This window comes from Meles meles, chromosome 1 (assembly GCF_922984935.1).
Source record: "Meles meles chromosome 1, mMelMel3.1 paternal haplotype, whole genome shotgun sequence".
In the NCBI taxonomy this organism is placed as follows: domain Eukaryota; kingdom Metazoa; phylum Chordata; class Mammalia; order Carnivora; family Mustelidae; genus Meles; species Meles meles.
This window is the reverse complement of record NC_060066.1, coordinates 188,069,018-188,095,621: the sequence shown is the minus strand read 5'-3', so window position 1 is coordinate 188,095,621 and position 26,604 is coordinate 188,069,018. Positions and strand designations below refer to the sequence as shown.

At 46.5% G+C, this 26,604-nt stretch overlaps 2 protein-coding genes across 4 annotated transcripts; one reads left to right on the top strand and one right to left on the bottom strand.

Annotated features, from left to right (window-relative positions):
* Positions 1-397: 397 nt before the first annotated feature.
* Positions 398-17,412, bottom strand: SNIP1 (Smad nuclear interacting protein 1). 3 transcript variants are annotated; one of them, XR_006821324.1, is made up of 6 exons: positions 17,135-17,412; positions 15,798-15,900; positions 8,802-9,400; positions 6,912-7,914; positions 3,354-3,418; positions 398-767 (listed from the first exon to the last, which is right to left on the bottom strand). XR_006821324.1 is itself a non-coding variant. In XM_046028016.1 (4 exons), the coding sequence occupies exons 1-4, from the start codon at positions 17,359-17,361 to the stop codon at positions 7,650-7,652; spliced, it is 1,194 nt and encodes a 397-aa protein (XP_045883972.1). In that variant the 5' UTR covers positions 17,362-17,412; the 3' UTR covers positions 6,410-7,649. The 3 variants fall into 3 exon arrangements, 1 of the variants encoding a protein (XP_045883972.1); XR_006821322.1 differs by lacking the exon at positions 398-767 and having other exon boundaries at positions 2,444-3,418; XM_046028016.1 differs by lacking the exons at positions 398-767; positions 3,354-3,418 and having other exon boundaries at positions 6,410-7,914.
* Positions 17,413-18,625: 1,213 nt separating this feature from the next.
* DNALI1 (dynein axonemal light intermediate chain 1) lies at positions 18,626-26,481 on the top strand. Its single transcript, XM_046024802.1, has 6 exons — positions 18,626-18,752; positions 19,474-19,619; positions 21,397-21,566; positions 22,537-22,715; positions 23,048-23,212; positions 24,903-26,481. The coding sequence occupies exons 1-6, from the start codon at positions 18,672-18,674 to the stop codon at positions 24,936-24,938; spliced, it is 777 nt and encodes a 258-aa protein (XP_045880758.1). The 5' UTR covers positions 18,626-18,671; the 3' UTR covers positions 24,939-26,481.
* Positions 26,482-26,604: the final 123 nt, after the last annotated feature.

Genomic DNA, 26,604 nt, shown 5'->3' with positions numbered 1-26,604 from the left:
TCTGCCGAATTGCCCGAGTCAGAAATGTGGAATATCATCGTCGCTTTCCTCCCCCCCATAAAGCCAGGTCCTGAGGACTCGCCTCCGGAACAGCCCGCAGTCCCCTGGCTTTCGTCTGCCACCACCCCCCTCGTCCAGGCCCTCCCTATTTTGGGCTCCATTATTCCCACAGCCCCCCCTTTCCACCCTTGGCTCTATTTGATCCTTATTCACAGTGGAGCCGGGATGATTGGTGTTTGGAAAGCAAATGTGGGGTCACTCCTCTGGTTAAAACCTTTAGGTGGCTTCCCATTGCCCTTGAGACAAGTTTGTGCAGCGGTTAAGGTCACAAACCGAAGCCGGAACTACCTTGTTTAAAATCTTACCTCTACCATTGCTACGCTGTGCCATTTTGCCAAGTAACTGAATTTCATTCGTCTCAACTTCCTCATCTGTAAAATGGAGGGAATAACAGTACTTTTTACACCTACAATTGTCCTGAGGAGTAAATCACTTCGCCTGCAGGCTTGGCAAGTAGTAAGGATGGTGCAAACATTCGTTTTTTATCATTAAGCCCAGCATCCTTAACTTGGTTTTCATTTGGCTCTTGGTTACTTCTCTTTCTGTAATTCCACGATCATGAGCGGGATTTTTTCTTCATATTTCATTTTTTTCCCCACCTTGCTTGAAGTCTTTGGGTTTGTACAATCTGTAGATTGGTATCTTCCACTAGCTGATAAATTTTCAGCTTTTTCTTCAGATACTCCTCTGCCTCATTTTCCTCTCTCCTGGAACTCAAATTGAACATTATTTTTTTTACCCACTGTTTCCCGTCTTTTTGTCTCTCTGCTGCATTCTGGATAATTTCTCTTGTGTATTGTCCTTGTAACCTGAAATCTTGCTGAACTCCCCTATTAATTCTAGAAGGGTTTTACTGCAGATTCCTTAGGATTTTTTACATAGACAATCATTTCATCTGCAAATAAGGGTTGCTGGTTTTAGTCATCCCCCCCCCCCCCCTCCAATCTATATCCTTTTTATTTCTTTTTCTTGCCTTACTGTGCTGGCTAGGACTTCCAGTTCTACATTGAATAATGGTCACAGTAGACATTCTTGAATCCTTCCCTATCTTAAAAGGAAAGTATTTAGTCTTTCACCATTAAGTACATTAGCTGTAGGATTTTTGTAGATGGCTCTTTATTGAGGAAGTTCCCCCTCTACTTTTGGTTTTACTGATAGGTTTTATCATGAACGTGTATTGAATTTTGTCAAATGTTTTTTTCTACACCAATTGACATCATTTTTTCTCTAGCCTCTTTGGATAGTGGATTATATAAATTTCTTCCCATATGTTAAACCAGTCTTGGATATCTGGAATAAACCTCACTTGGTCATGTTGCCTAATTCTTTTTATATATGCTGGATTCAATTTGCTAATTCCAGAATTTTTGTGACTAAATTTCTGGGATATTGGTCTGTAGGGTTTTCGTTGTTGTTTCTTCTTCCTCCTTTTTTGGGGGGGTACTATCCTATTTGGCTTTGATATCAAAGTAATACTGCCCTTATAAAATGAGTTAAGAAGGTACTGCCTGATATTCTAATTTCTGGCAGAGATGGTATAGAATAGTGCTAATTCTTCTTAAAATTTGGTAGGCTTTTTCAGTGAAACCATCACCATTTGGACCTAAACATTTCTTTTTGGAAGCTTTTTATTTTTAATTATTTTAGAGAGAAAGAGAGAGCACTAGGGGCAGAGGGAGAGGGAGAGACAACCTGAAGCGGACTCCAGGCTGAGCATGGAGCCTGACGTGGGGCTCCATCTCACGACCCTGAGATCACTACCTAAGCCAAAACCAAGAGTCCAACATATAACCAACTGTGCTACCCAGGCACCCCTGGAAGCTTTCTCCATTACAAATTTAGTTTCTTAAATAATTATAGGACTATTCAGATTATCTATCTCATATCAGGTGAATTTTGGTAGTTTATGATTCTCGAGAAATTGGACGATTTGTTAAATTTATGTGCCTGGATAATTTCTATCTTCCAGTTCACTAATTCTCTCTGAAGCTTCTGTTCTTTTGCTTGCTGCCATTTCTTGTTCCCTCTATTTTTAAGTTTATCATTTCTTTGAGAATAGTAACCATGAACATTTTATAGTATCTTATAATTCAAGTATCTAGTCTTTGAGAATCAGTTTGTTATTCCTGTTGGTTCTCACCTATAGTAACTTTTCTGGTGTGCTTTAAAAAAATAATTGTATCTTTGCGGGGGAAAAAAATGTAGAAGTAACAGGGGAGATTTAAAAAAAAAAAAAAAAAGTCCCTGCCTCCACAAAAAGTAATTTCATTCACTTCTATTATAATTCTGGAGGCATCATTAGTACAGGATCATCTTTTTTTTTTTTAATTTTATTTATTTGACAGAGAGAAATCACAACTAGGCAGAGAGGCAGGCAGAGAGAGAGGAGGAAGCAGGCTCCCTGCTGAGCAGAGAGCCCAATGCGGAGCTCGACCCCAGGACCCTGGGATCATGACCTGAGCCGAAGGCAGAGGCTTTAACCCACTGAGCCACCCAGGCGCCCCTAGTACAGGATCATCTTAAGCCAGGTTCAAGGCTTGAATTTTCCTGAGCTCCCAGGCTACAAATCCCTGGAAGGATCTGATTTCTGATCACCTCTTTTACTCTGGAAACGATAGCCCTTTGGCACGCCAGCTTTTTATGGGAAACATTTAACAGTCTATTCATTGTATGTGGGCTCTGGGTTTTGATTCTGTCCCATTCAGCACAGGGTAAGGTCTGATTGGCTAGAATCAAATGTGGTTTGCCATTAGATCAAATGTGGTTTCCAGGCATCTGTGCTCCATTTCTCCCTGAATTCTTGTTTATCTTCGCTTTTGGCCTGATAACATTTTTAGTAATTTGTCAGTTCTTAAATGCTTCCAGAAATCTTTTTGCTTGTATTTTATCCAGAAATTTTGGCTTCTTGCAGCAGGAGGATTCACACACAGACAAAATAACTTAGTCCATCAAGAGAAATCAGAAGTCTCACTCACTGTTTCCCCTATTGAACTTCCAGCACTTCCAAAACCTCATTAGTTCATCACCTCGGGCATTTCTAAGTGCTAGCCTCTCTGCCTAGAAATAATGATTTCTTTCCTATACCTCACTGACCTCTTCTGGCTAGCTGTTCATTCTTCTCTGACTCCCGAGGCTTTGTTAAATTCTATCTCTCCATGCTTCCACAATCCCCAATGCTTCTCCTTCCCAGCACTGTCTATAGCTGCTAGTTACATTACTCTGTAAGGGCCAGACCTTGTACTTCTCTCAATTACTTAAGAGGCAATATATTGCAGTGGGTAAGAGTGTGGCACCTGGAACCAGAGTTTAGTTTGAATCCCGGTGTGACCTTAACTTCTTTGCGCCTCGGTTTTTGCATCTGCAAAACAGAATAATACAAGGCTGTGTTAATGCTCATGAAAAATGGTTAGAATTGTGCCCATTCATAGAAAGTTCTCCTAAGTATTGGCCAACTTTATTATCAACGTCTCACCTCATAGCACTTGTCAGGCACCTGACAAGTTATTGAACGTTTATATACTTTTATGAATCAACATGATAATTTCCAAGCAGCTCTGACTTGATGAGGTGATTGGCCTGAGCCACTGTCTACCCCTGAATGGCCCATCCACTGTGATTTCTTTGAACCCACTACGAATCAAGAAGCCTAATGCACCCTCGCATCTTTCCACTAAGGACCGCCAGGTTGCTGGGAGGGAATAGCCTAGAACAAAGACCACTGAACCAGGACTGAGGTGATTTTTCATCCTAGGTCTACGCCTGCCTTGCTGCGGGACCTCAGGAAAATAGCTTCATTTTACAGAATTCCTTCCACATATCCCACTCCACTCCTGTGGTCCCCTGGACTGCTCGGTCTGTAACAATGCCCTCTTCTACCAATGGTTCAAAACCAACCTGTTCTCTAAGGCATACAACAAATGCCAACTCTTGCACAGGGTACACGTCTAGATGACTGCTCCATTTCTAACTCACAGTTGTAATTCAGCTGTTAGCACAGTAAACTTATACAATCATTTGCTGGAATAACTCACTTGAACTTTAAATGTGAACCAATCAACTGTCTTTTTCAATGGTTTCCCACTCGATAAATGGAAACTTTACCCAAAGAGACCAGATGGAGCTTTAAATTCCAAAGCTTTAAGTCAAGCAGGCTTCTTGCTTGCATAAACACACACACCCAGGAATGTTGTGGGTTCGGAACACCATCACACAAGCAGGCACTGCTCATTGATGTGTGTAAGTCACACTTGGGCTTTCATTAACATGCTTTCACCTCATTCCTCACATCCACAACTAACTTCCACAAAGGGAAGAATGTTAAAATACATAACCCGCTGTGCACTGTATCAAATAATAATCAACCCGAAATATGTATTTCAGTTCTAAGCCTTTTGAAACCAAGCTATATTGTATACTGGCACACTCCATACACTAATACAAAAATGATAAAAACTAAACAAAACAAATCTCATTATCTGAATAAATTACTCTGCTTTTACTTATCACCGGAATACAATAAAAGTATTTGAAAGCTACATCACCAGTTGTTCTTAATGAGGTCTCCTTTGTCCATGTCCGAATGAGAGAACTAGGTGACTAGGAAGAGGTTTGATGGGGAAAACCTGAAGATTCCGTCCTATACTTCAGCAGTACTGTAGATCACCACAGAGGTTTTGGGAGAGAGGCTCAGACACTAAGCTCTGCTTTATAGATAGCTTGGTTTTGACAGCAATGTTTTGCAGCCAGTGGGGAGAACAGGTAGAGAATAAAGAAGTTGCAAATGGCTAGGAGGAACATGAGTTACCAAGCAAAGAATTCAAGAACAAAGCTGTAGGATTATGTCAACTTCAAATGAGAAGTTCACTAGTGATATCTGGCTTTGGAGATGGGTAGTGTCTTTTCTTTGAGCCTCTTTTTTTTTTTTTTTTTAATTTTATTTATTTATGGGGTGCCTGGGTGGCTTGGTCAGTTGGGCGTCTGCCTTTGGCTCAGGTCATGATCCCAGGGTCCAGGGTTCGAGCCCCACATTTGGCTTCCTGCTCTGGGGGTTGGGGAGAGCTCTCCCTCTGCCCCTTCCCGCTTGTGCTCTCTCAAATAAGTAAAATCTTAAAAAAAAAAAGATTTTATTTATTTATGACAGAGCACAAGCACATGCACAAGCAGGGAGGGGGATAAAGGAAGAGGGCCAAGCGGACTCTGTACTGAGTGAGGACCCTGACCCAGGGCTTGATCCCAGGACCCTGCAATCATGACCTGAACCAAAGTCAGATGACGCTTAACTGACTGAGCTGCCCAGGTGTCCTGACCCTCTTCCGTTAAAAAAAAAGGCGGGGGGGAAGGATGTTAGCGTATTGGAGGAGGGTGGAGGGGGGACACCTTCCCAGATGTTTGGCATGAATCTTTTAATGCAAGAAGCTATTCCTCCACTAAAGCAAGTTTACTTCACAATTGGGACCTTTTACTGAAGCATGTAGGCAAGGGGTCACACTAGTGTGCTGCCTAGCAGGATGGTATTTGCAGCAAAGCCGGAGGCTCCCTGGAGCAGTAGTAGGAGCACAAACTGAACAGGAGGCCCTGGAGGCCAAATCAGCACCTGATCCCAGCAAGAGAAAGCCATCGGCTGGGATCTATCAAAGCAAAACCTACCTTTCCATCAGACACAGATGCAATAGGGGCTCTACGGCAGATAGAAAAATGAGGAAAACAGCAGTCACCGTGGCCACTGTGGAGCACATGGCAGGGGGGTGAGGGGGCGGGATGCTAACTGCTCTCTTGACATTAGAGCTTCCCTATGTCTAACTGACCTCATTAAGTATTCACTCTTTAAGGGGACCTTTTCCTTTTTTTGGCATAAACACTAGTCAGCTGCCGCTCCCCACACTAGTCAGCACTTAGTCCTGAGTCCACATGGGTAGGTGGGAGACCATCTCACAGCATCACAAGTTTCCAAGAGGAGCAAACAGTGGACTGCAGCACTGAGCAGCATCACCCCCTCCCCACCCACCCCCCCGCAGGCAACACAGCAGGGACAGGGATTCATTGGTTCAAGACCTGCTATGTAGAACCTGCCCCAACAGACTAGGAAAACCCCTTTGCTGCCAATTCAAACACTGCTGCTGCCATAGGACCAGGACTCACTCGCTGATGTGTGAGGGTCTGGCTTCCAGAGCTGCTGCTGGCCCCAACTTCACTATTTCCTGGTCTCACCGCAGCACACCCTCTGCAACTACTAGGCTTTTACTAGGTAAACTACTGTTTACCTCCAAAGTCCTGACGCAAAGATGACTGTGGCTGCATACAGACCTATAAACACAAGGTCCTTCTGCCAAGAAAGAATAACCCTTTGAAATGGGGCTATATTTACAAATTTTATTATTTTTTTATCCCAAAAATACATATAAATGAAAACCTGCTATTCAAATGCAGGGAGGCCTTTGCCTATAATGTAGTATCACATTTACATCACAAAACATTCTCATATGAAAATCAGTATGCAGCTCTTTCACTCACACTTTTATGTATACACACACACACCCACACACACCACACACACACAGTGTATGTAAGTAGTTACGACTCTGCTACTTACACATATTCCTCTGTGGAAAATTAGGAAACAGGGCAACTCCCTTGCTTTCTGGCCTTGGGAAAGTAAATACAACCTCTCTGAACATTTTCTAAAAAGATGAAACGTGTCAACTGTACAACCTCCTTTACACATATACATACGTTGTTAGAATAAAGCAAGGACTGTGCTACATGAACGACACTGTTTTGCAAAGAAGGAAAGAGAGAACATTTGAATAAAAATGCAAAAGTGAACAGATATGATGATCAAAATGGTTATGTACATGCTTTACGGAGAAATTGGAATTCTCTCACAGGAAACCGATCCATGACACATTTCAGCCTCTCGTGACGTTAGATCAGCACCCACTGGCGGGAGCCAGGATCTTCCTGCCCAGTCGTAGCTTCAGCACGTCCCATAAAGCGTCTGTTTAAGTCCAACAGTTAATAATGAGGTCATGTGGTAAGTTCCCACCCCCCAAAAATGAAGTGCAAAATCAACTTCTGTGACTCAAGAGCTCAACCAGGTCAAAGCTTTGGTATATAATGGAGGCTGTTTTGGTGACAACCAAAGCTTAGTAAGATTCTCTGTATCAGGGTTTGCCCCAAAAATAAAAAAACAAAAACAAACCCAGTCCACGAAGCTTAACACCTATATAAATAAAGTAACTGTACAACGAGAACAAGCCACAATTCCCTTTGAGCCAAGGGTCTGTAGTTTCCTAGGAAGCAGTTCTGAAAGCACCAAGGACAGCCACGATGCTTCTACTGCAACACGATGTGTTGGTGAGACTGTTCTGAAAACAAATGCCCACAGGCAAGGGGCTGATGTGCCACAGAAAAAAGTTCAACCAAACAGAAGTCAGTTTTCTTATGCTATAACATAAGGTGGTCAGCAACAGAGCAAAGACTTAAGGCAATAAGAGGCATAAACAGAGAGCACTGTGGTGCTCTCTGACTCAATCCCAAAACCTTTAAAGAAAGAAAAGGTCTCTTGAGAGTTTGGGATGCTTCCGAGTTTGCTAGCTGTCAGATACTTCCTCCTCCTCCTCGTCATCCTCATCTTCTTTCCTGTCTACTTCAGAGGTGTCAGAGGACTCGTGAAGCAGGACATACTCTCTGCTGCTGAACCCAAATTTAAGTACATCTTTTTCCTTTAGTTCATAGTATCTCTGTGGCTCAATGCGTTTGTTGTTCAAGAACGTTCCATTGCCTGAGCCAAGGTCAATGATGTAGGGCCTCACCCTTCGGCCAACTGTCCCATCAGCACGGGTATATTCCACAAGCCTAGCAGAGATAAAAGAGAAATTTATGAGCAAAATCCCACCTCGGACCATCTGGCATTTTGCTAACACAGCCTATGTGATGTAAATTATCTGGCTTGAATGCAATTCAAATCCAAACTCTAGGAAAGCAAGGAGAAGATATGGCTTGGATCTGGAGATTGGGAGTGTTAAATATACTTAGAAGAAAAGGCGGGAACTGGTTCCTGAGGGAGTAGAGGAGAGAAATTCATGATAGATCAAAAGCTTAAAGTCAGAATCCAAGACCTCTTGCCATGATTAAGAAAATACATTTTTGTGTTGTTTATATTCAAGATGATGCTTCTTTCACCTCTATTTGAACATATTTTAGCTCCTGTCCCAATGGGAATAAAGCAGTGGATTTTAACTTCAGAGTCTTTGAACCAGATCATTTACTAGGCTCTGCTGAGCTTCAATCTTCTCACCCGTCGAATGGGGATATTAACAGCTGACCTATCCTCCTCGTAGGAGTGCTGTGATGATCGAACAGTAACAGATGTCCTACACAACCAGTCAAACACAGCTTAGCCAACACACACGCCAGCCACTCTCAGGTACGCTTCCCTTTAACTCTCCAAACAGCCCTTTGAGGTAGGGAGAAACTGAGGTACAGAGAATGGCTTGCCCCAGGCCAAACCCCTGGAAGTGGCAGTGGCAGGATTTAAAATCTGAATCTCTGACACCAAATGTGATGCTTTTAGACACATGTAAGTGATAATTCAAAGGGCGGTTAGATTCATAAACTTAATACGAAGATTAGATCTGCAGAGCATGGGATTCTTCTGCACACACGTGTACACAAATGTTAGTAATCCTGAGACTCTCGGCTTCTGCCCACACTTCTGGTTCTTCCTGCAAACATGTACTCACCGATACTGAAAGACGGCGTGCTGCTTTGAGCAGGAGGGATGATCGATCGGGATGTCCGCTATGCGGCGGTGCCGGCCTAAGAGGTAGGCGCTCTGCCGATGGATGTACATGACAGGAAGCACCTCGTCATTTTTAAAGGGGTAGAGGCGCCATCGTTTCTTGGGGATACGTGCTTCTGGGGGCTCACTATACTTAATGACGACACCCCGGAAGGTATTGGTGTCCTCGAGAAGTGCCCCGGAGAGTTCAAAGCTTGGCTTTTCTTTAACGGGTGCCTCTTTGTCTTTATTGTTGCCCCCAGGTCGGGGAACCGACCCCTGAGACTCATTACCACCACCGCTAACTTCATTCTTCTGGCGATTCTCCCGTCTTCGGGCATTGCAAAACTCCCGCTCTGCATCCTGAGCCTGTAGATTCTGAACGTCTCGGTCCCGTCCCTGAGCCTGCCCACTCCCGGGCCTCTCATTAGAGCTTCTCCTCTGGTGAGAATGGCCCCGGTGTCTGTCACGGTCACTGTTTCTAGCTCGCCTGTGTTCCTGGCCTGATGATTCCCGGTGCTGCCGTTCCTCCCGTCCTCTCCGAGTATGATCCTCACGTTCCTGAAATTCAAACAGATCCAGTAAATGAGAAGCAGTACACACTCTGTCAACCGATGCATTCAAAAAGCCATTTGGACTTTGGCCTTCAGAGCAAAATGTCCCACAGAAATCAGGTTAGCAGTGGTGGCTGTATTCCCTTGCAAGGCTCCCCACACTATTTCCATAGACACCTGACTACAGCTCTAACGTTGCAAGTCCAGGTTCAGAGCCCTAGAAACTAGACTAGAGGAGCTATAGGCACACTCATAGGGAAGCATACACATAAAACAGAACTAATGGAATTAAGTAGTCATGTATAAGATAAACATATAAAGAAAAACAGCTAGTTTTCTCCTACGACAAAAATGAAAATGTAATTAATTTTAAAGTATCTCATTTCAACAGTAACAAAAAGTGTTCAGTACCAAGGAAGATACTTCAGAAGTATATAAGACATATAAGAAGAAACTTGTAAAAATGTATTGATTTTTTTAAGATCTGAAAAAAATTAATAGACATATCATGGTTTCTTGAAAAACAGTATTGAAAATCAGCTTTGCAAAAACTGCAACACATAACATCTATCAATAAGAAAATAAATCGGTAAGACAATTCAAGAGAAAAAAATGGGCAAAGGATATTAACAATTTTTCTAAGAAATAAGTATCTAATGAACATACAAATATAATAAACTTATCCTTACTAATAACCAAAACATAAGAGATCAAGGGAGCCCTGCATGCTATGAGCAAGTCCAACCTACCTAGAAAGGATAAAGAGGATCTGAGCACTGAGATCTCACCGCCTCCCTTACTCCCAGGGCCTTCTCCCTGCTACACACACAGGGGTCAAGTGCAGGCCTGCTTACTCAGAGCAGGACTCAGTTTTTTTAGACTTCATAGCTTCCAAAGACAAGCATCAAGAGGGAGCCTCAGATCCATATCCTTCCTACCTTAAGGTACTCACAAGCTTGCCACCGCCACCTACCAGAACTAATGTCATTATGCCCTTTATCCCTGATGAAATGAGTCAGTAAAAGAAGCCACAGACTCCAGGTCATCACCCCACCTCCCCTATATCCTAATCCCCATAAGGCTCTGTATATCCACTATTCCAATGACCAATTAATCCTCAGTCCTCACTTTAAAGAGGCGCAGACTGTGGCGCTTGGGTGGCTCAGTTGGTTAAAGCGCCCGACTCCTGATTTTGGCTCAGGTCATGATCTCAGGGTCATAGAATTGAGGCCCATGTCGGGCTCCATGCTCAGTGGGAAGTCTGCTGGAGATTCTCTCTCCCGCTGCCTGCCCCCCAACCTCTGTCACACAGGGTAAATAAAGATGGGTAGACCAGGCAAAATTAGTAAGAACTGTGGAAAAGGATAAGACAAATTATATAGCCAGATGACACAAAATAACTAAGATTTCAATTATTGGCAAGTAGGATAATATATATAATATGGTTCCTTTTCTTTAAAAAAAAAAATTATTTATTTATTTATTTATTATCTATTTGAGAGAGAGAGAGAGATCACAAGTAGGCAGACAGGAAGGCAGAGGGTGGGGGGAACAGGCTCCCCACTGAGCAGAAAGCCCAATGTAGGGCTCGATCCCAGGACCCTGAGATCATGACCTGAGCTGAAGATGGAGGCTTAACCCACTGAGCCACCCAACCCAGGCTCCCCAATATGGTACCTTTTTAAAATTTTTTTAGATTTTATTTATTTGAGAGGGAGAGAGAGAAAGCAGAAGCAGCAGGGAGGGGCAGAGGGAAAAGGAGGCTCCCTGCTGAGCAGAACTCCTAACACGGGGCTGGATCCCAAGACCCTGGGATCCTGACCCAAGCCAAAGGCAGATGCTTAACTGACTGAGCCACCCAGGTGCCCCATGATTTCTTTTTTTTTAAATTGAAAATTTTACATGGAAAACACACAGATACATACTAAAACATAAAGGAAAAAAGGAGGATGTAAGTACAAGAGAGCCGTGAAATATAAATATCAAACTATTAACATGGTTGCCTCTGGGGACTTAGGTGATCTTTTTCTTTTTTGGGAGGGAGGAGGGAGCCTGCAACTTTGGGGATAATGGGAGAAGTAACCATACACTTCATATCCCATACTCTCACTTTTTACTTTATATACTTTTATATACTTCTGTGTTATTACAATGAGCACTCAAATTTATTTTTTAAATGGTGGTTCAGGTGTGGAGAAGAGAATGCCTGCAAGCACAAATCATGCTTAAGTCAGAGGCTGTGTGCATTCCTCCAGGATTAACCCATGTGAAAGTCACTCAGTGTCAAGCCCTTTTGTTTGAGAGCCATTTCCAAGTTCCCAGCTGATTAACACACAGAAATTAGCTTTTAAAGAGATAATTCAATGTCAGGAGAGAAGTTAACATAGATAAAACAAATGAAGACACATCAAAACAATAATAATAACACAGAAAAGTTCCATTTTAGGCACGCCTGGGTGGCTCAGTCGTTAGGCTTCTGGCATCAGGCTCTTTGCTCAGCAGAGCCTGCTTCTCCCTCTGCCTGCTGCTCCCCCTGCTTATGCTCGCTATTTCTCTCTCTCTGACAAATAAATAAAATCTTAAAAAAAAAAGAAAAAAGCTTCTTCTAAAAGTCCCAGAACTTACTGTAAAAGGTTCATTTAGAAACCACAGGTAGGGAGCTGCCAGTTGTACAGTGGAAAAAAATAAAAAAACAAAAAACAAAAGGCCTCGTCCTGGTGGTGTGGCTCTGGGAACTGCATTCTGAGAGAGCTAAAGCGGGCCTAATGAATTCACACGGCACACCACCAAGGCTGTCTGGCTTTCTATCTTTAAGATACTAGGAAACTGGTCCACAGTCTCTCAAAGTAACAGGAAAATCCATTTTCTTAATGTCTATTTGCACACTGTAACATAGTCTTTTTAAAAACACAGAATGCTTGTCTCTTAAGATTGAGGGCGAAGCAAGGGTGTCTCCTCTCACTACTCTCATTGGACAGAGTGCTGGAAGTCCTACTTAGTACAATAAGACAAGACAAGGAAATACAATGCATAGAGATTATAATGGAAGAAATGAAACTGTCCTTATGTGAAGATATGATTGTCTATGTAAAAAAAAAAAAAAAAAATCCCAAGAAATCTACAAAAAACCTTCCTGGACTAAATCAGCTGAGATCAATGAAGTCACAGGATATAAGAAAAACAAAGAAAAATTAAAAATAAATTATACTTCTATAGATTAGCAATGAACACATGGACCAAAACTTAAAAATATCACTTACAATCACTCCCACAAAGAAAAACTTCATGTAAATCTAATAAAATATACACAGAACGTAAGTGCTAAAAACTATAAATGTTGAAGAAAAAATCAAAGATGTAAATAAATGACTCAAACAGTGCTCATGGACTGGAATATTCGATATGATAAAAAGCCAATTCTTCGGGCACCTGTGTGACTCAGTCAGTTAAGTGTCTGCCTTTGCTTCAGGTCATGATCCCAGGGTCCTGAGATAGAGCCCCACATCAGGCTCCCTGCTCAGTGGCAAGCCTGCTTCTTCCTCTCACTCTGCCTGCTGCTCCCCCTGCCTGTGCATGCAAGCTCTCTCGTTCTGTCAAATAAATAAATAAAATCTTTAAAAAAAAAAAAAAAAAAAGGCCAATTCTCCCCGAAATACAACTTCCTACCGTTTCTACCCAAATTCTAGCAAGACCTTTTCTTATATAGACAAGATTGGCTTAAAATTTATACGGAAAGACAAAGGAACTAGTATAGCTAAACAATTTTTAAGAAGAAAACAAGAAAATCTGTCTCTCAGATTTCAAGACTTACTAGATAGCGACAGTAATCAAGACTGTGTCATACTGGCAGAATGACAGAGATCAATGGAACAGAGAAGCAGAAATAAACACACACACATATTCCCAACTGATTTTTGATAAAAAAGCAAAAGCAATTCAAGGAAAGACAGCCTTTTCAAAAAAATGGCGCCATAGCAAGTGAACATTCATAGGCAAAAAGAAAAAAAAAGAAAAATGAACCTCAACCCAAGGCTCGTGCCTTATATCAAAATTAACTCATAATAAATCATGGACTTAAATGTAAAACTTGAGGAAAAAAATGTTATCTTCGGGATCTAGGCAAAAGTTCTTAGACATGACACCAAAAGCACAATCCATAAAAAGCAAAGTGGAGGGGTGCCTGGGTGGCTCAGTCGGTGAAGCATCTCCCTTTGGCTCAGGTCACGATCCCAGCGTCCTGGGATCCTAGGATCCAGCCCATCTGGCTCCCTACTCAGCAGGGAAGCCTGCTTATTCCTTGGCCTGCCAACTCCCCCAGCTTGTGCACGTGCTTGCTTGCTCTCTGACAAATAAATATATTTTTTAAAAAATTTTTTAAAAAAAGGAAAAGTTGATAAACTGTACTTCATGACAATTTAACATTTTTCCTCTGAGAAAAACCCTGCTGAGTGAAGGAAAAGACAAGCTATAGACTGGAGAGAAATATCTGCAAACCATGTACCCAAAAAGGTCTAGTAGCATAGAACTCTACAAACACAACAGTTTAAGAAAGCAAAAACAAGTAAAAAATAAGCAAAAGACTATGAAGAGGGGCAGGCACCTGGGTGGCTTAGTCATTAGGTATCTGCCTTCAGCCCAGGTCATGATCCTGGGGTCCTGGGATGCAGCCCCGCATCAGGCTCCCTGCTTGGCAGGAAGCCTGCTTCTCCCTCTCCTATTCCCCATGTCTGTGTTCCCCCTCTCACTGTGTCTCTCTCTGTTAGATAAATAAAATCTTTTAAAAAAGAGAGAAAAAGCCTATGAAAAGACATTTCACCTGAGAGGATATACAGAGGGCAAACAAAGAGATGAAAAGATGCTCACGGGTAATGCAAATTAAAATCACAATGAGGTAAAATCACAATGAGACCGGCACCTGGCTGGCTCAGCTGGTAGAACGTGGGACTCTAGAGTTCACACCCCAGGATGGGCATGGAGTCTACATAAAATGAAAAATAAATAAAATCACAATGAAATATCATTACAAATCTACTGGAATGGCTGAAACAAAAAATAATGTCAACACCAAATGTTGGTGAGGATGCAGAGAAACTGCTTCACGCAAAATACAGGTGGGAATCGTAAGATGATACAGTCACTGTTAAGGACTGAACAGTGTGCCCCCAAAATTCATATGTCGCAGTCCCAACCACCATCCTCAGAATGTAACCATTTGGGGGGGAGCTTTTTTTTTTTTTTGCTTCTTATTGAGATAAGGTCTTGAAAGACATGATCAAGTTAAGATGACAGCAAAACCCTAATCCAGTATGACTGATGTCCTTGTATGAAGAGGAAGAGACACCAAGGGTATGAGCCCACAGAGGAATGGCCACGTGAGGTCACAGACAAGAAGGAAGCATTTGCAAGCCAAGGAAAGAAGCCTTAAGAGAAACAAAACCTGCTGACATCTTCATCTGGGACTTTAGCCTCCAGAGTTGTGAGAAAATTAATTTGTTGTTTAAGGTACCCAGTCTATGATATTTTGTTATGGAAGCCCTAGCAAACTACCACAGTCACTAGCATACAACCTAAGAACTGCACTCCTGGGCATCTACCGCAGAGAATGAAGATATGTTCACACAAAAACCTGTACAAAACTGTTACTCAGCAACCCTACATGTAATAACCCCAAACTGGAAACAACCCAGATGTTCTTTAGTGGGCAAATGGTTAAATCCATGTCACTGGATTTAATAAAAAGAAATGAGCTACTGACAGATAGAACAACCTGAATGAATCTCCAAAAAATTATGCTGAGTGAAAAAAGCCAATCTCTGAAGGATACATGTATGATTCTATTGACATAACATTCTTTATATATAGCAGGCTCCCGCAGAACAGAGAGCCTGATGCAGGGCTCGATCCCAGGACCCTGAGATCATGAACGGAGCCGAAGGCGGAGGCTCAACCCACTGAGCCACCCAGGCACCCCTGACATAACGTTCTTGAAGTGACAACATTATTGATACAGAGAACAGATTAGAAGTTGCCAGGACTTGAGGGGTAAGGGTGAGAGAGAAGCGGGTGAGACTACACAAGGACAACATGAATGGATCCTCGTGATGATGGAAATGTTCTGTATCTTGACTACAATAGTGTCACCTGTGATACTGTACTGGAATCCTATAAGACGTCACCAGTGGGAAAAACAGTAAAGAGTATACCTCTGTATTTTTCTTTTTAACCACTGAACATAAATCAACAATTACCTCCAAAAAAGTTTAACAAAACAAGCAAGGAAAACAAAAACCCAGTTTCTAAAAAAATCCATTGCAGTACATGTAAACACACATGATTACGTGTTTGTCAGGATGGGAAGAGGCTCTAGATTTGGACCTGGTATCAAAACATCTCAATCCACTTACCTGCTTCACTTTGACTGTTGAGTGGTGAGGGCTTCGGCTTCTCTTACTCCGAGGAGACTTGCTTCTTCTCCCTGAGGACTTGTTTTTCTTTTTGGCTGGGGACCTTTTCAGAGCATGGTACACACAGGGTTTTATCTCAATTTCCCTTCCCCCAAATAAATTCACTTCAAGTAACAGGCTAACCTACTAACACAAACAGCACATTTGTGAAGGGCTCTGCTTTTCACATTAAAGGAGGCGAGCACTTCACGCTCCAGCCCTGATGTCTTCCTTGAGTTCCAGACCCACATACATGGCTACCTACTAAACCTTCTCACAGAGCATAACTCTTGCTTTCTCCAACCCCTCAAAACCCTTTCCTCCCTCAGTCTCTGCCATCTCAGTAACCACCTTCCACCCTGCTCAAGACAAAAACCTAGAAAACGCCCTTAACTCTTTTTTTTCCCTCACCACCAATAGCTCCCCACTCCCTCCCCCCACAGCCACATTAATCCATCAGTGAGTCTTGTGGTTCTATCTCCTCCCTCTCCCACCTCACTCCTACTACTCTCTTTGATCACTGGACAATCTCCCCCCTATGTCTAGAACAATCACATTAATTCTGCTTCAGGTTCTTTGAGCGCATTGTTTCCTCAGCCCGATCCTTACGAGGCTGGATTAGTCTTATCATTCGTGTCTCAACTCAAATGGCACCTTTTCAGGGAGCCCTTCTCTCACTTCCCTTCGAACTTCATCACATGCCTGTTTTAACCTCTTCTTTAACCTAATACTTGTTACTAACGGAAACTATTTTCTTTATCTCCTTACTATTTGTCTCAAGGTGGAGCGCATCAATTTCCCCAGCTCACCCTTGAGGCCCCTGTACCTAGGACACTCTTTAGCACGCAGTAAAAACTATGTTGAAGGAATGAATCAACGAGTCCAGCAAGAGACAAATTTCCTTCCAAATCTCTACCAGGTAGATCGCCTAAGCTCTCAACGTGGGAAACTTTGGGGGCAGATAACTGGAAAGCCAAAGCCGGCGCTCCATTTGCAGGCAGATGGGAAAAACTCTTTTATTTCAATTCTATCAGTGCTATCTGCTGGGCCCGTACTCGGCCAAGAGCTGGGCACAGAGATGAAGGGGTGGGATCCTACCCATTAGTCATCAGGCGCTTAACCTAAGTGACAGGTACCAGAGTAAACATTCTTCAGCACAAACCCGGCAGGCTCACTTCCACCGCTTTAAGATTAAATCCAAGCTGCAGCGCGCGGCATTCAAGGTGTGTTTCTGACGCTAGCCCTGTCTCTTCTCAAGGAGCCAGACCCAAATCCATCCCGGGCGCCTTCCCACTTACCGGCTACCTCCTCGGGCTCGGTTCCCGCGGTGACCAGGGCGGCCCGGGTCGCCGGCTGGCGGGGACGCGCTACCGCCGGAGGAATCTGGGCGGCGGTGGGCGGGAGGCGCGGCTTCCGGGCTGAGGCGCTCCTGCTTCACCTTCACCACCACCGCCGCCGCCACCACGTCCCCGTCGCGGTGCCTCCGCCGGCTCCCCCGCTCCCGCTCGCTCTTTACCTCCTTCATGCTGAGATACCAGCCGAGCGAAGGAAAAACAGATCCGTTGCGATCCTCTCGCTGAAGGAAATGACGGCCCCGACCCCTGGACTTCCGCTTCCGGGTGCGCGTTCTCCCAGAAACCCTCGCGGTGGAGATCTAAGCACGTGACAACCCCTCCGCAGCTGGCGGGACCATAGGGACCCGCTCGGGTGGCGGGAATTTTAAGTGTCAAAAAGAAACTTAGGGAAACAGCTCCCCTCGAGGCTGTTTGTTGCCACGTTATTAGTAATTACTAAATACGGAGACAATCTGAATGCCCAGCAGTAGGAAATTGTTTAGCCAACTGACGAATGGTCTGTCTCCGTTCGTAACGCGGTTTACAAGCTCTGCGACGGAGGGAGGAATCCCTGCTTCGTTCAACGAAAGAAGCGGGATCAATAATGGTGCGCAAACTGTGATTACACTTAGGTTTGGAAATACGAAGTTAAGAGAGGAGGAAATGGAACCACAGTACTGCCCGTGGGCCAGTCATTAGTAGTTCCCTTCTATTCTCGAACTTTATGTTATGCTGTCATTTCAACATCTAGTTAAAAACAAACACTTTTTAAACATGTTTTATTTTCAAGTCATCTCTATAGCCAGCGGTAAAGCTCGAACTCACCACCTCCAGATTAAAAGTCTCACGCTTCACCGACTGAGCCAGCCTGGCGCCCCCAAAACAAATACTTTTTTAAAACCTGGACCTCCAGGGGCGCCTGGGTGGCTCAGTGGGTTAAGCCACTGCCTTCCGCTCCGGTCATGATCTCAGGGTCCCCGGATCGAGCCCCTCGGATCGGGCGCTCTGCTCAGCGGGGAGCCTGCTTCTCTCTCTCTCTCTCTCTCTGCCTACCTGTGGTCTTTCTCTGTCAAATAAATAAATCAAATTTAAAAACAACAACAACAGAAAACTGGAGCTCCAGATGCCCTCCTCTGGGAATCTTCTCCAGGCCTTCGCTGAGGAGTCACGTGACTCCCATTTGCAGGCGATAAAACGGGGGGGGGGGAATCAGCGAAGGTGACTTGCCATCTCATTCAAATTGCAAACAAGACGGAGCACAGGGACTCCAGCTCCTGTCTTGCCCGTTTCCAAAAGCGCGACCCGGTGATCGGGAACCCTGATAACGTAAAGCACAAGAAGAATTTTTCACCAAGGCTGAGCGGAAACTCACGACTGCTGGCCCCGCCCCACTTCGAAGCCCCGCCCAGGCCACGAGGAAGGGGGAGGAGGTTTCCATGGTGACAGCAAACAAGGCGCACACTCTAGGGGCCGCAGTCGGGCTGCTATCCCCGTCGCCGCCATGATTCCCCCTGCGGACTCTCTGCTCAAGTATGACACCCCGGTGTTGGTGAGCCGGAATACAGAAAAGCGGAGCCCCAAAGTAAGGACGGGTCTCATGGGGCGGGGGAGCCCGGGAGCTCCGATAGGGAAAGATCCCTGTGGTGAGGGTCCGGGGTCCAGAGAGACGTGGGCTGCAGCAACCGGGAGCAAAGGGAATTGGGACGGGGAAAGAAGATGGGAAAGCGGTACAAGGAACCCAGATGGGTGACCCCAGAGGGCAGATTTAGGGTGAGAAAGGAAGTCAGAGAGGTGGATGGGGCTCATTCTTTTTCGTAGTTGTCTGGTCCAAGAACAGATCTGGTAGTGACTGCTCGCTCCATCACTAGAGGGCTGAGCACCCCTGCCGGAAACACTTGTTCCAGGAGATACAGGTCTTGGACTGGGGTGGCACCGGAGACTCTTCATGGCTTCCTTTTTTTTTTTTTTAAGATTTATTTATTTATTTATTTGACAGAGATCACAAGTAGGCAGAGAGGCAGGCAGAGAGAGAGAGGGAGAAGCAGACTCCCTGCTGAGCAGAGAGCCAGGTGTGGGGCTCGATCCCAGGAGATCATGACCTGAGCCGACAGCAGAGGCTTTAACCCACTGAGCCACCCAGGCGCCCTCTTCATGGCTTCCTTCAGCTGAGACATAACTTTTGAGAAGACAGATGAAGAAAGTGATCTGGGAAGAGGGGAAGGGTGTTTAGAAGACCTGGGGCAACCCAGAGGGCTTGGATATGTGGAGTTCAGTGTCTGCCCTAACTTGTCCATTTTTTTCAGGCACGGCCACTGAAAGTCAGCCCCCAGCAGCCTGGACCCTCCGGTCCAGTCCCACAGCCACCAAAGACCAAGCTCCCCTCAACTTCTTCTGTCCCAGATCCTACAAAGCAGGCAGAAGAAATCTTAAATGCCATCCTACCCCCAAGGTAAAAATTTAGGAGCAATGGCTAGGAGAAAGCCCAGGCTTTGCTATCCCAGAACTTGGGGATGTAGGAAGAGGGACCCTGTCTCTGCCCCTGGGCAGGATTTCCTCCCAGCAATCCAGCACTCCTAGAGCTTGCAGAGGGCTGGATCCTGGAAGGCGGGGTGGGGGGGGGGGCAGGGAGACCTCTTCTCTATCGTCCTGTTTTCCTGAGTGCTCAAACCCAGGCTCATGGCTTTAAATACCATCTATATGCTGATGACTCCCAAATGTGTTTTTCCAGCCCTGTTCTTTCCTCTAAACTCCAGACCCATATATTTTACTGCTTCCTCATTAGCTTCATGAAGATGTCTCCTGGGCGTCTCAAACTCAGCATGTCCAAACTAAATCACGATGTCCCCCTCTCCCAAACTACTCACCCCCAGTCTTCTTTCTCCTAGTGGCTTAAGGCCACCCTTCATTCCTTTTGGTCTCTCACGTCACACGTCCTATCCTTCATCAAATTATTTTGGCTCTACCTTCAAATTTATATCCCAAATCCAACCACTTTCTGCCCCCTCTGCTTCCACTGTTCTGTTCCTCATCACTGTTTGTCATCTACATTGGCCTCCTATCTGAAAACCTTGCTTCCGTTCTTTGCTCCTGCAATCTGTTCTCCAAACAGCCCCAAAATCCTAAGCCAGATCATGCCAGTCTTCTGCCAGGAACTCTTTAATGGCTTCCCATGTCCCTCCAACTAAAATCCAAAGTCCTTAGAATGACCTGCAAGAGTCAGCATGATCTGGCCCCTCGTATATCCGTGATCTCGTCTCCCATTATTCTCCTTCTGTTCAGGGGGGTGATGCCACAGAGGCCTCTGCTCACTGTCTCTGGACACTGCTCTGACAGTTGCTGTTCTTCCTGCCAAGGATATTCTTCCCCCGATGTCCACCTCGTTCCCTTCCGTCTCTTTACCCGGGTCTCGCTCAAACGTGATTGCCTCAAGGCAGGCTTCCTTGAGAATCCTTATTTAAAAAAACCATTTTCCCTTCTTCACTATGCCCTTACCCTGCTCCCTCCTTATCTGACATGCTCTGTTGACTTTTTTTATGTAATAAGTTAACAGCACAGTTTCTAAGGCTGTGATGAAAAGAGACTCATCCAAGATGGAAGTCAAAGAAGGGAGGGGAGATTTTTCAGGTGACTCCCTCCTGTCAATAAATGGAAGTCCTCTCCCCATGGTGATTCTTCCCTCAGGCTTCCTTCTTGTGATTCTGGAACCTGGCCATGCCTCTGACATAAGGTTTACTGGGGGGGCAGGTCGGTGGGGGGAGCGAGGAGGGGACCACATAGGCCTTCAGGAAGCTCTCCACTGCACACATTTGCTTCTTTCTGGCTGGCACAAGTTTTATGGTGCCCTGTGTGTCCCACCCCACAAGTCAGTGGGGAATTCTCACTGGCCTTTCTGTTCTAATCAAGCAACAAGGCCCATGAAGCTGCCCTCACTCAGCTCATTAGGAGGGTAAGATCTGGAACATGGGTGATGATTTCACAGAGAGCCACAGGAGGGTAGAGATTGCCCAGCTCCCAGGTAGAGGCCCCGTGGAGGTGGCTTAGTGGGTGTGGCTTTGGAGCCCCACACTTCCCAGAGAAGAGAGAGGGATGGAAGCTTCTGGTGGATTGGTGACAGAACTGCCCCTTTTTCCTGCTCAAGGCAGAGGACCCAAAAGGCCAGCCCTGCTCAGGTCCCCAGGGCCCCTCTCGCTGTGGGTTTGCTCAGCCTGGCTGTGTCTGTGCCACAGGGAGTGGGTGGAGGACACGCAGCTGTGGATCCAGCAGGTGTCCAGCACCCCCAGCACCAGGATGGATGTGGTGCATCTCCAGGAGCAGCTGGACCTGAAGCTGCAGCAGCGGCAGGCCAGGGAGACCGGCATCTGCCCCGTGCGCAGGGAGCTCTACTCACAGTGCTTCGGTGAGTGGCCTGGCGCGGGCTGCGGTTGCGGGGCTACATGGTCCTCTCCCACCTCCTGCCCTTCCCTGTAAGCACAGACCCGAGTTCCGAGTACCCCCGAGCCAAAGCCCACCCCATCCTGGAATTGTCTTGTCTCCTCCTCCTTGCCCCCAAACCCAGGAACTGCTAAAGGCGTTCCCATCCCCCCGTCTTCCAGCCAACCTGAACATCTGGTTCCTAACCTCTTAGCAAATGGTTAAAGATCAGAACTTCCATTTTAAATTAAAAAAAAAAATTTATATTAAGCATGTTAATTTTTTAATCAGAAAGATTAATGTTCCATATTTACATCTACCCATCAACATTCAGCCCTTGGCCCAGAAAAATATTTCAGGATGATTTGTTACTAATCAACAGTCACCAAAGAGAAGTGATAGTGTCAAATGGCTGTCCCCCAGCCCACACTCCCTGGCCTGAGTGGACTCTGACATTCAGACTGCTGCCACACCCTGCGGCCAGCAGGCTCCCCTCAGTCTGAGGGTAACTAGGGTTTGCTGGCCAGGTCAGCATCTGTGGGAGAGATGGGTGGGCAAGCTCGGATTCTTACTGTTTGCAGCCCCAAGCCGGTCCAGCCAAAGGGGCACGCAGAGTTCCCAGCTGCTTTAAAGCAGTCATCATCCTCAAACTGAAAAGTCAAATCTCTCGGACTAGTACCTTGGGCTTTCTTTCTGAGGGTGGCTAAGAGGGGCCTTCCGGCTACAAGCAAACCCAAGGGCTCCTGTCTCCCTTTGCCCTGGGCTCGCCGACTGCCTGTCCTCCCAAGTGCTAAATTCAGAGCAGTGGATATCTGGCAAGGCTCCTGGGGCCTCGGTCCCCAAGTGGGGAGGACACACGCTACGCTGTCCCCAGTAGGAAGGGTGGTGAGCCATAGACATGGCAAGGTTTCCCTCCCGCCTGCCCTCCTGAACTCATTGTGTATGCACTTTGGAAGACGAGCTGATCCGAGAGGTGACCATCAACTGTGCAGAGAGGGGGCTGCTGTTGCTTCGAGTCCGGGACGAGATCCGCATGACCATTGCCGCCTACCAGACCTTGTATGAGAGCAGCGTGGCCTTTGGCATGAGGAAGGCGCTGCAGGCTGAACAGGGGAAGTCAGACATGGAGAGGAAAGTGAGTGGGGTTGACCATGAGGTTTCAGCCCTCTGTGAATTCTTCTGTCAATCTCAGGGCCACAGGGTTGCCATTCCAGATGAAATTCTGGCCTCTGGGGGGCTCCGGCCATCCCGCCAACAGGGACCCTTGGGTTCAGAGCGGCTGGTCAGCCTGGTGCCGGCAGATCCCTCTCCTCGTGGACGTGCCGTGCCAGTCACCAACCCCCCACTGGGTGGCAGCACAGACCCTGACAATGTCAGCTTGGACAGCTGTGCCTAGGTCCCCTCCACCCAGTCACACCATCCTGACCTTTGGTGGCAGCCCAGGATGACCCAAATTTCTGTCCTCAGATTGCAGAATTGGAAGCAGAAAAGAAAGATTTGGAGAGGCAAGTGAATGAGCAGAAGGCCAAGTGTGAGGCCATCGAGAAGCGGGAGGTTGAGAGGAGACTGGTAGAGGAGAAGAAGCACAACGAGGAGATTCAGTTCCTCAAGCGGACCAACCAGCAGCTGAAGGTGCCCCCCACTGGCCCACCTCCCCCAGGCCCATGCGCTGCCAAGGAGTGAAGGAAGCAGCGGTGGGGGCGGGGGGGACAGTGAAGATTCATTATGTATCTTTTCTAGCCATCAGGCTCTGGATTCCCACACCACCTCAGCCCGCCGCTCCAGTGGAGGGTGTTTTCCCCTTGGAAAGAAGTCGCCCATCCCCCGGGAGGGGCAGATATGGTAGAAAGTGGAACTTCTCTCCCATGACAGCATGGGCTGGATCTCTTCAGCAGGCTGTCTTGGGAGGGCTTTTCCCGCCTGCGGCCCCTCTGAGGCATAGCCTTTGGGGTGGACAGGGAAGGCCCATTTCAAATTAGGAACTTTCCCAGGTGCATGGTCAGGGGAAGGCAACTGGAGGTGTTTTGCCTCCAAGTCCCATTGCCAGCCGAGCTGAAGTGGGGCCAGGCCCCTGAAATTCTACGTTCTCTGTGGGATCTGAACTTTCTCTAAAGCTGGGCCCCAGACTAGCATCATCACCCGGGAACTTTTAGAAATACAAACCACTGGGCCCATCCCAGACCTACTGAGTCGGAAACATCAGGGCTGGGGTCCAACAACCTAACAAGGTCTACAGAGGAAGTTTGAACACCGTTGTTCTAGGCAGCGGACCTGTTCGTGTTTGGTGGTGGTCTCCCATTGCCCTGGCCAGGGGGCCCCTGGATGCGGTCTCCCTTTCCTCCTTAGTCTCACAGAAAGCTTACATTCTTGGGATTGGCAGGCTTCTTGGGGCTCCACCAAGGACAGGCACTTAAGATAAAGACGGGCTTGTATGAACCACTAGTGCGGGACGACAGATCTTCCTGTTGCTGAGTTTAACAAAGAAAAGCTAGAAACTTCACAGCCAGACGTGCATCTGTTTACTTAGCAGCTTCTGAAGCTGCGTGCCTTATCTGCCGTGTTCCCTTCACCATAAGCCCGTAAGTTCCTCAGTTCCTCCTGCAGTTACCAGCAGCAGGAGCACAGCGGAATACCATGGCTTCTAACATTTATAAGCAACCTTGTCATCCCCAGGGTGTAGGACTCTTTAGAAGTGAGTTATTTTTATTGGCTCCAAGCTGCACTGCAAATAAAGCAGTGCCTGTAGTCCCCAAGATAGACCTGCTTAAAAAGCTGTCCACACACCATGATAGTAAATTATTTTACTGGCTGCCGGAGGAGCAGAGTAAATAACTCCCAAGTGTGTTAAGCTTTACATACAAGATGGACAGCTCCCTACTTACTGGTAGCAATTTCCTCTAATTGGGTGTCAAGTTGTCTCGGTGGCTGAAAGATGGCTGTTTCCCAAACCTCTCGTCCCAGCACAGAGCTCCCAGGATCCCAACCCAGAGAGCCAGATGTTTACCTTAGCATTTCAGGCCCGAAATCTGAGCCGTGAAAAACCACTATTTCAACAACTTTTATTCAATTTCCTTTTCAATGCTTTATATTCTACACGGAGCCATTATCGTATGGAAACCAGGACAGCTCTGGTTTCTTCTCCTGCAGCAAGACTGGATGCCAAGCCCGAAACCAGCTAATCTAGGAAATACGGAATTGGGAATGGAGGGAAAAACACTTGGCGGGGCGGCATTGAATTCTTCTTCCCAGGGACTTTCTTTCTCACCTCTCAGCTAAATGCTGCAAGCTTCAAATATTAATGGAGTTTGTCTTTATTTTTCAGGCCCAACTGGAAGGCATTATTGCACCAAAGAAGTGATCATTTCCACATGGGTCTCGGCGAGCACTGCTACCCCAACCTAAGCCCGTTGTAATAAAGAAAAGCTAGTTTCCTGAGTGAACAGGCCATACCCTCCCCCCAACCCCCACCTACCTTTGTCAGAAGTCACACGTTGCCCCAGTGGCATGGAACACAGGTCTGGCAGCCAGGCTCCTGGCTGGGCGGTGGAAGGCAGTGCAGCTGGCGGTCTCTGTACGTGGCCAGGCTTGGGATTTGCCAACTCAGAAAGTAAGGCCTTTTGCCATATCCCTTACAGGTGAAACAACTGCCTTCCCACCACTGCTCCCTCCTACCAACTACTCCTAACCAAATGGGCCGCCTCCCTGTCCCATTTCTGGTCCATGATGCATCTTGTACCTGACCTTGGGCTGCTGTGGCCTCTTTCACCATCCCCACCCCAGTGCAGTTCTAGTGACTGCTGCAGGAGCTGTGCGTTTATACTATGTCATTTTACGCCTGCCCACCATGCCCACCACAGCCTCTTCCCTAGTCTCAGGCTGCCCAGGTGAGGCAGAAATGGCAGAGTCAAAGCCATGGCTTCTGAGTAAGTAAACGTCTACTGGGAGGAAACACAAGCCACAAGCCCTGAGTTGCTTTGTTCATCTTACTCGGCAGGGAATCACACCCCGGCCCCACAGCCCTCTAGCTAGCTGTGTTTAGTGAACAACTGGAGAGGCACCCAAACCTCACACGCAGGTCTCTACTCATGAGGAGGCTGCGGCCTGGAGACTATTTTACTACTCCTCCCAAGTTCAACCCAGAGTTCAGAGGCCCAGGGCTCCTGGTTCCATAGGCAGAACAGTACGTGAACAACACAAATCTCTTGCTCAGGGCAGCCCAGAGTAGGCTAGCGCAGCAAGAGTGACTTCCCTCCTTCCTGCAGGTGCAGACTGCACGAGAACACACCTAGGAGGGCACGAGCGTGTCCGTTTGGCTGCGCTGCCTCAAGTGGTTCAGTATTGCCCTCAGGTGCCAGGAGGGACCCTCCGTAGCGGACCTCTGACCCGACATCATCTCTCTTAAGGCTCCAAGGCTCCCTGGAAGGGCAGTCTGACAGGAAGAGCTGTGTTCCAAGTCAAACCTGCCCAGTGCCCCTCTCCTCTAAGATCAGAAGCCAGCTTTTACCCCTGTCCACGTGTCCTCGGGCATTCTAAGCTGCCACTACAATCACCTGTCTGGGCTGCCATTTTCATGGGCAAGAGCTCCACTCGCGGAGATGGGCTGGACCCGGGAATCCTTGGCAGTGAAGCACCTATGTCCTCACCACGTCCATCTAACAGACTCAGGGACAGCTCGAGTGGCATTTTTCCTTCGTATTTTAAAGCCTGGGCCATGTACACTGCATCCTTGAGATTTTGTTTTCACACTTCTCTTTCAAACTAATTGCCGGTATGAAAGAAATATCACCTTTTCCATGCTGTAGACCTCATCCCCGTTTCTGTCAGAGACCTGCATGCCACGGTAACGCTCTGGAGGAACTGAGGGCCTGTGGAGGTCTCAGAAGTGCCCCTGGACCCCATCATCTAAAGCCTTGGGGATGGAGGGACTTTCTTTTAACAGCACTGGTAAAGGGTTTCAACTGTCAAACCTCAGAACACATCAGGGCCTTAGAAAGGCCGACTGGGCATGAAGAAAAGGAACACAG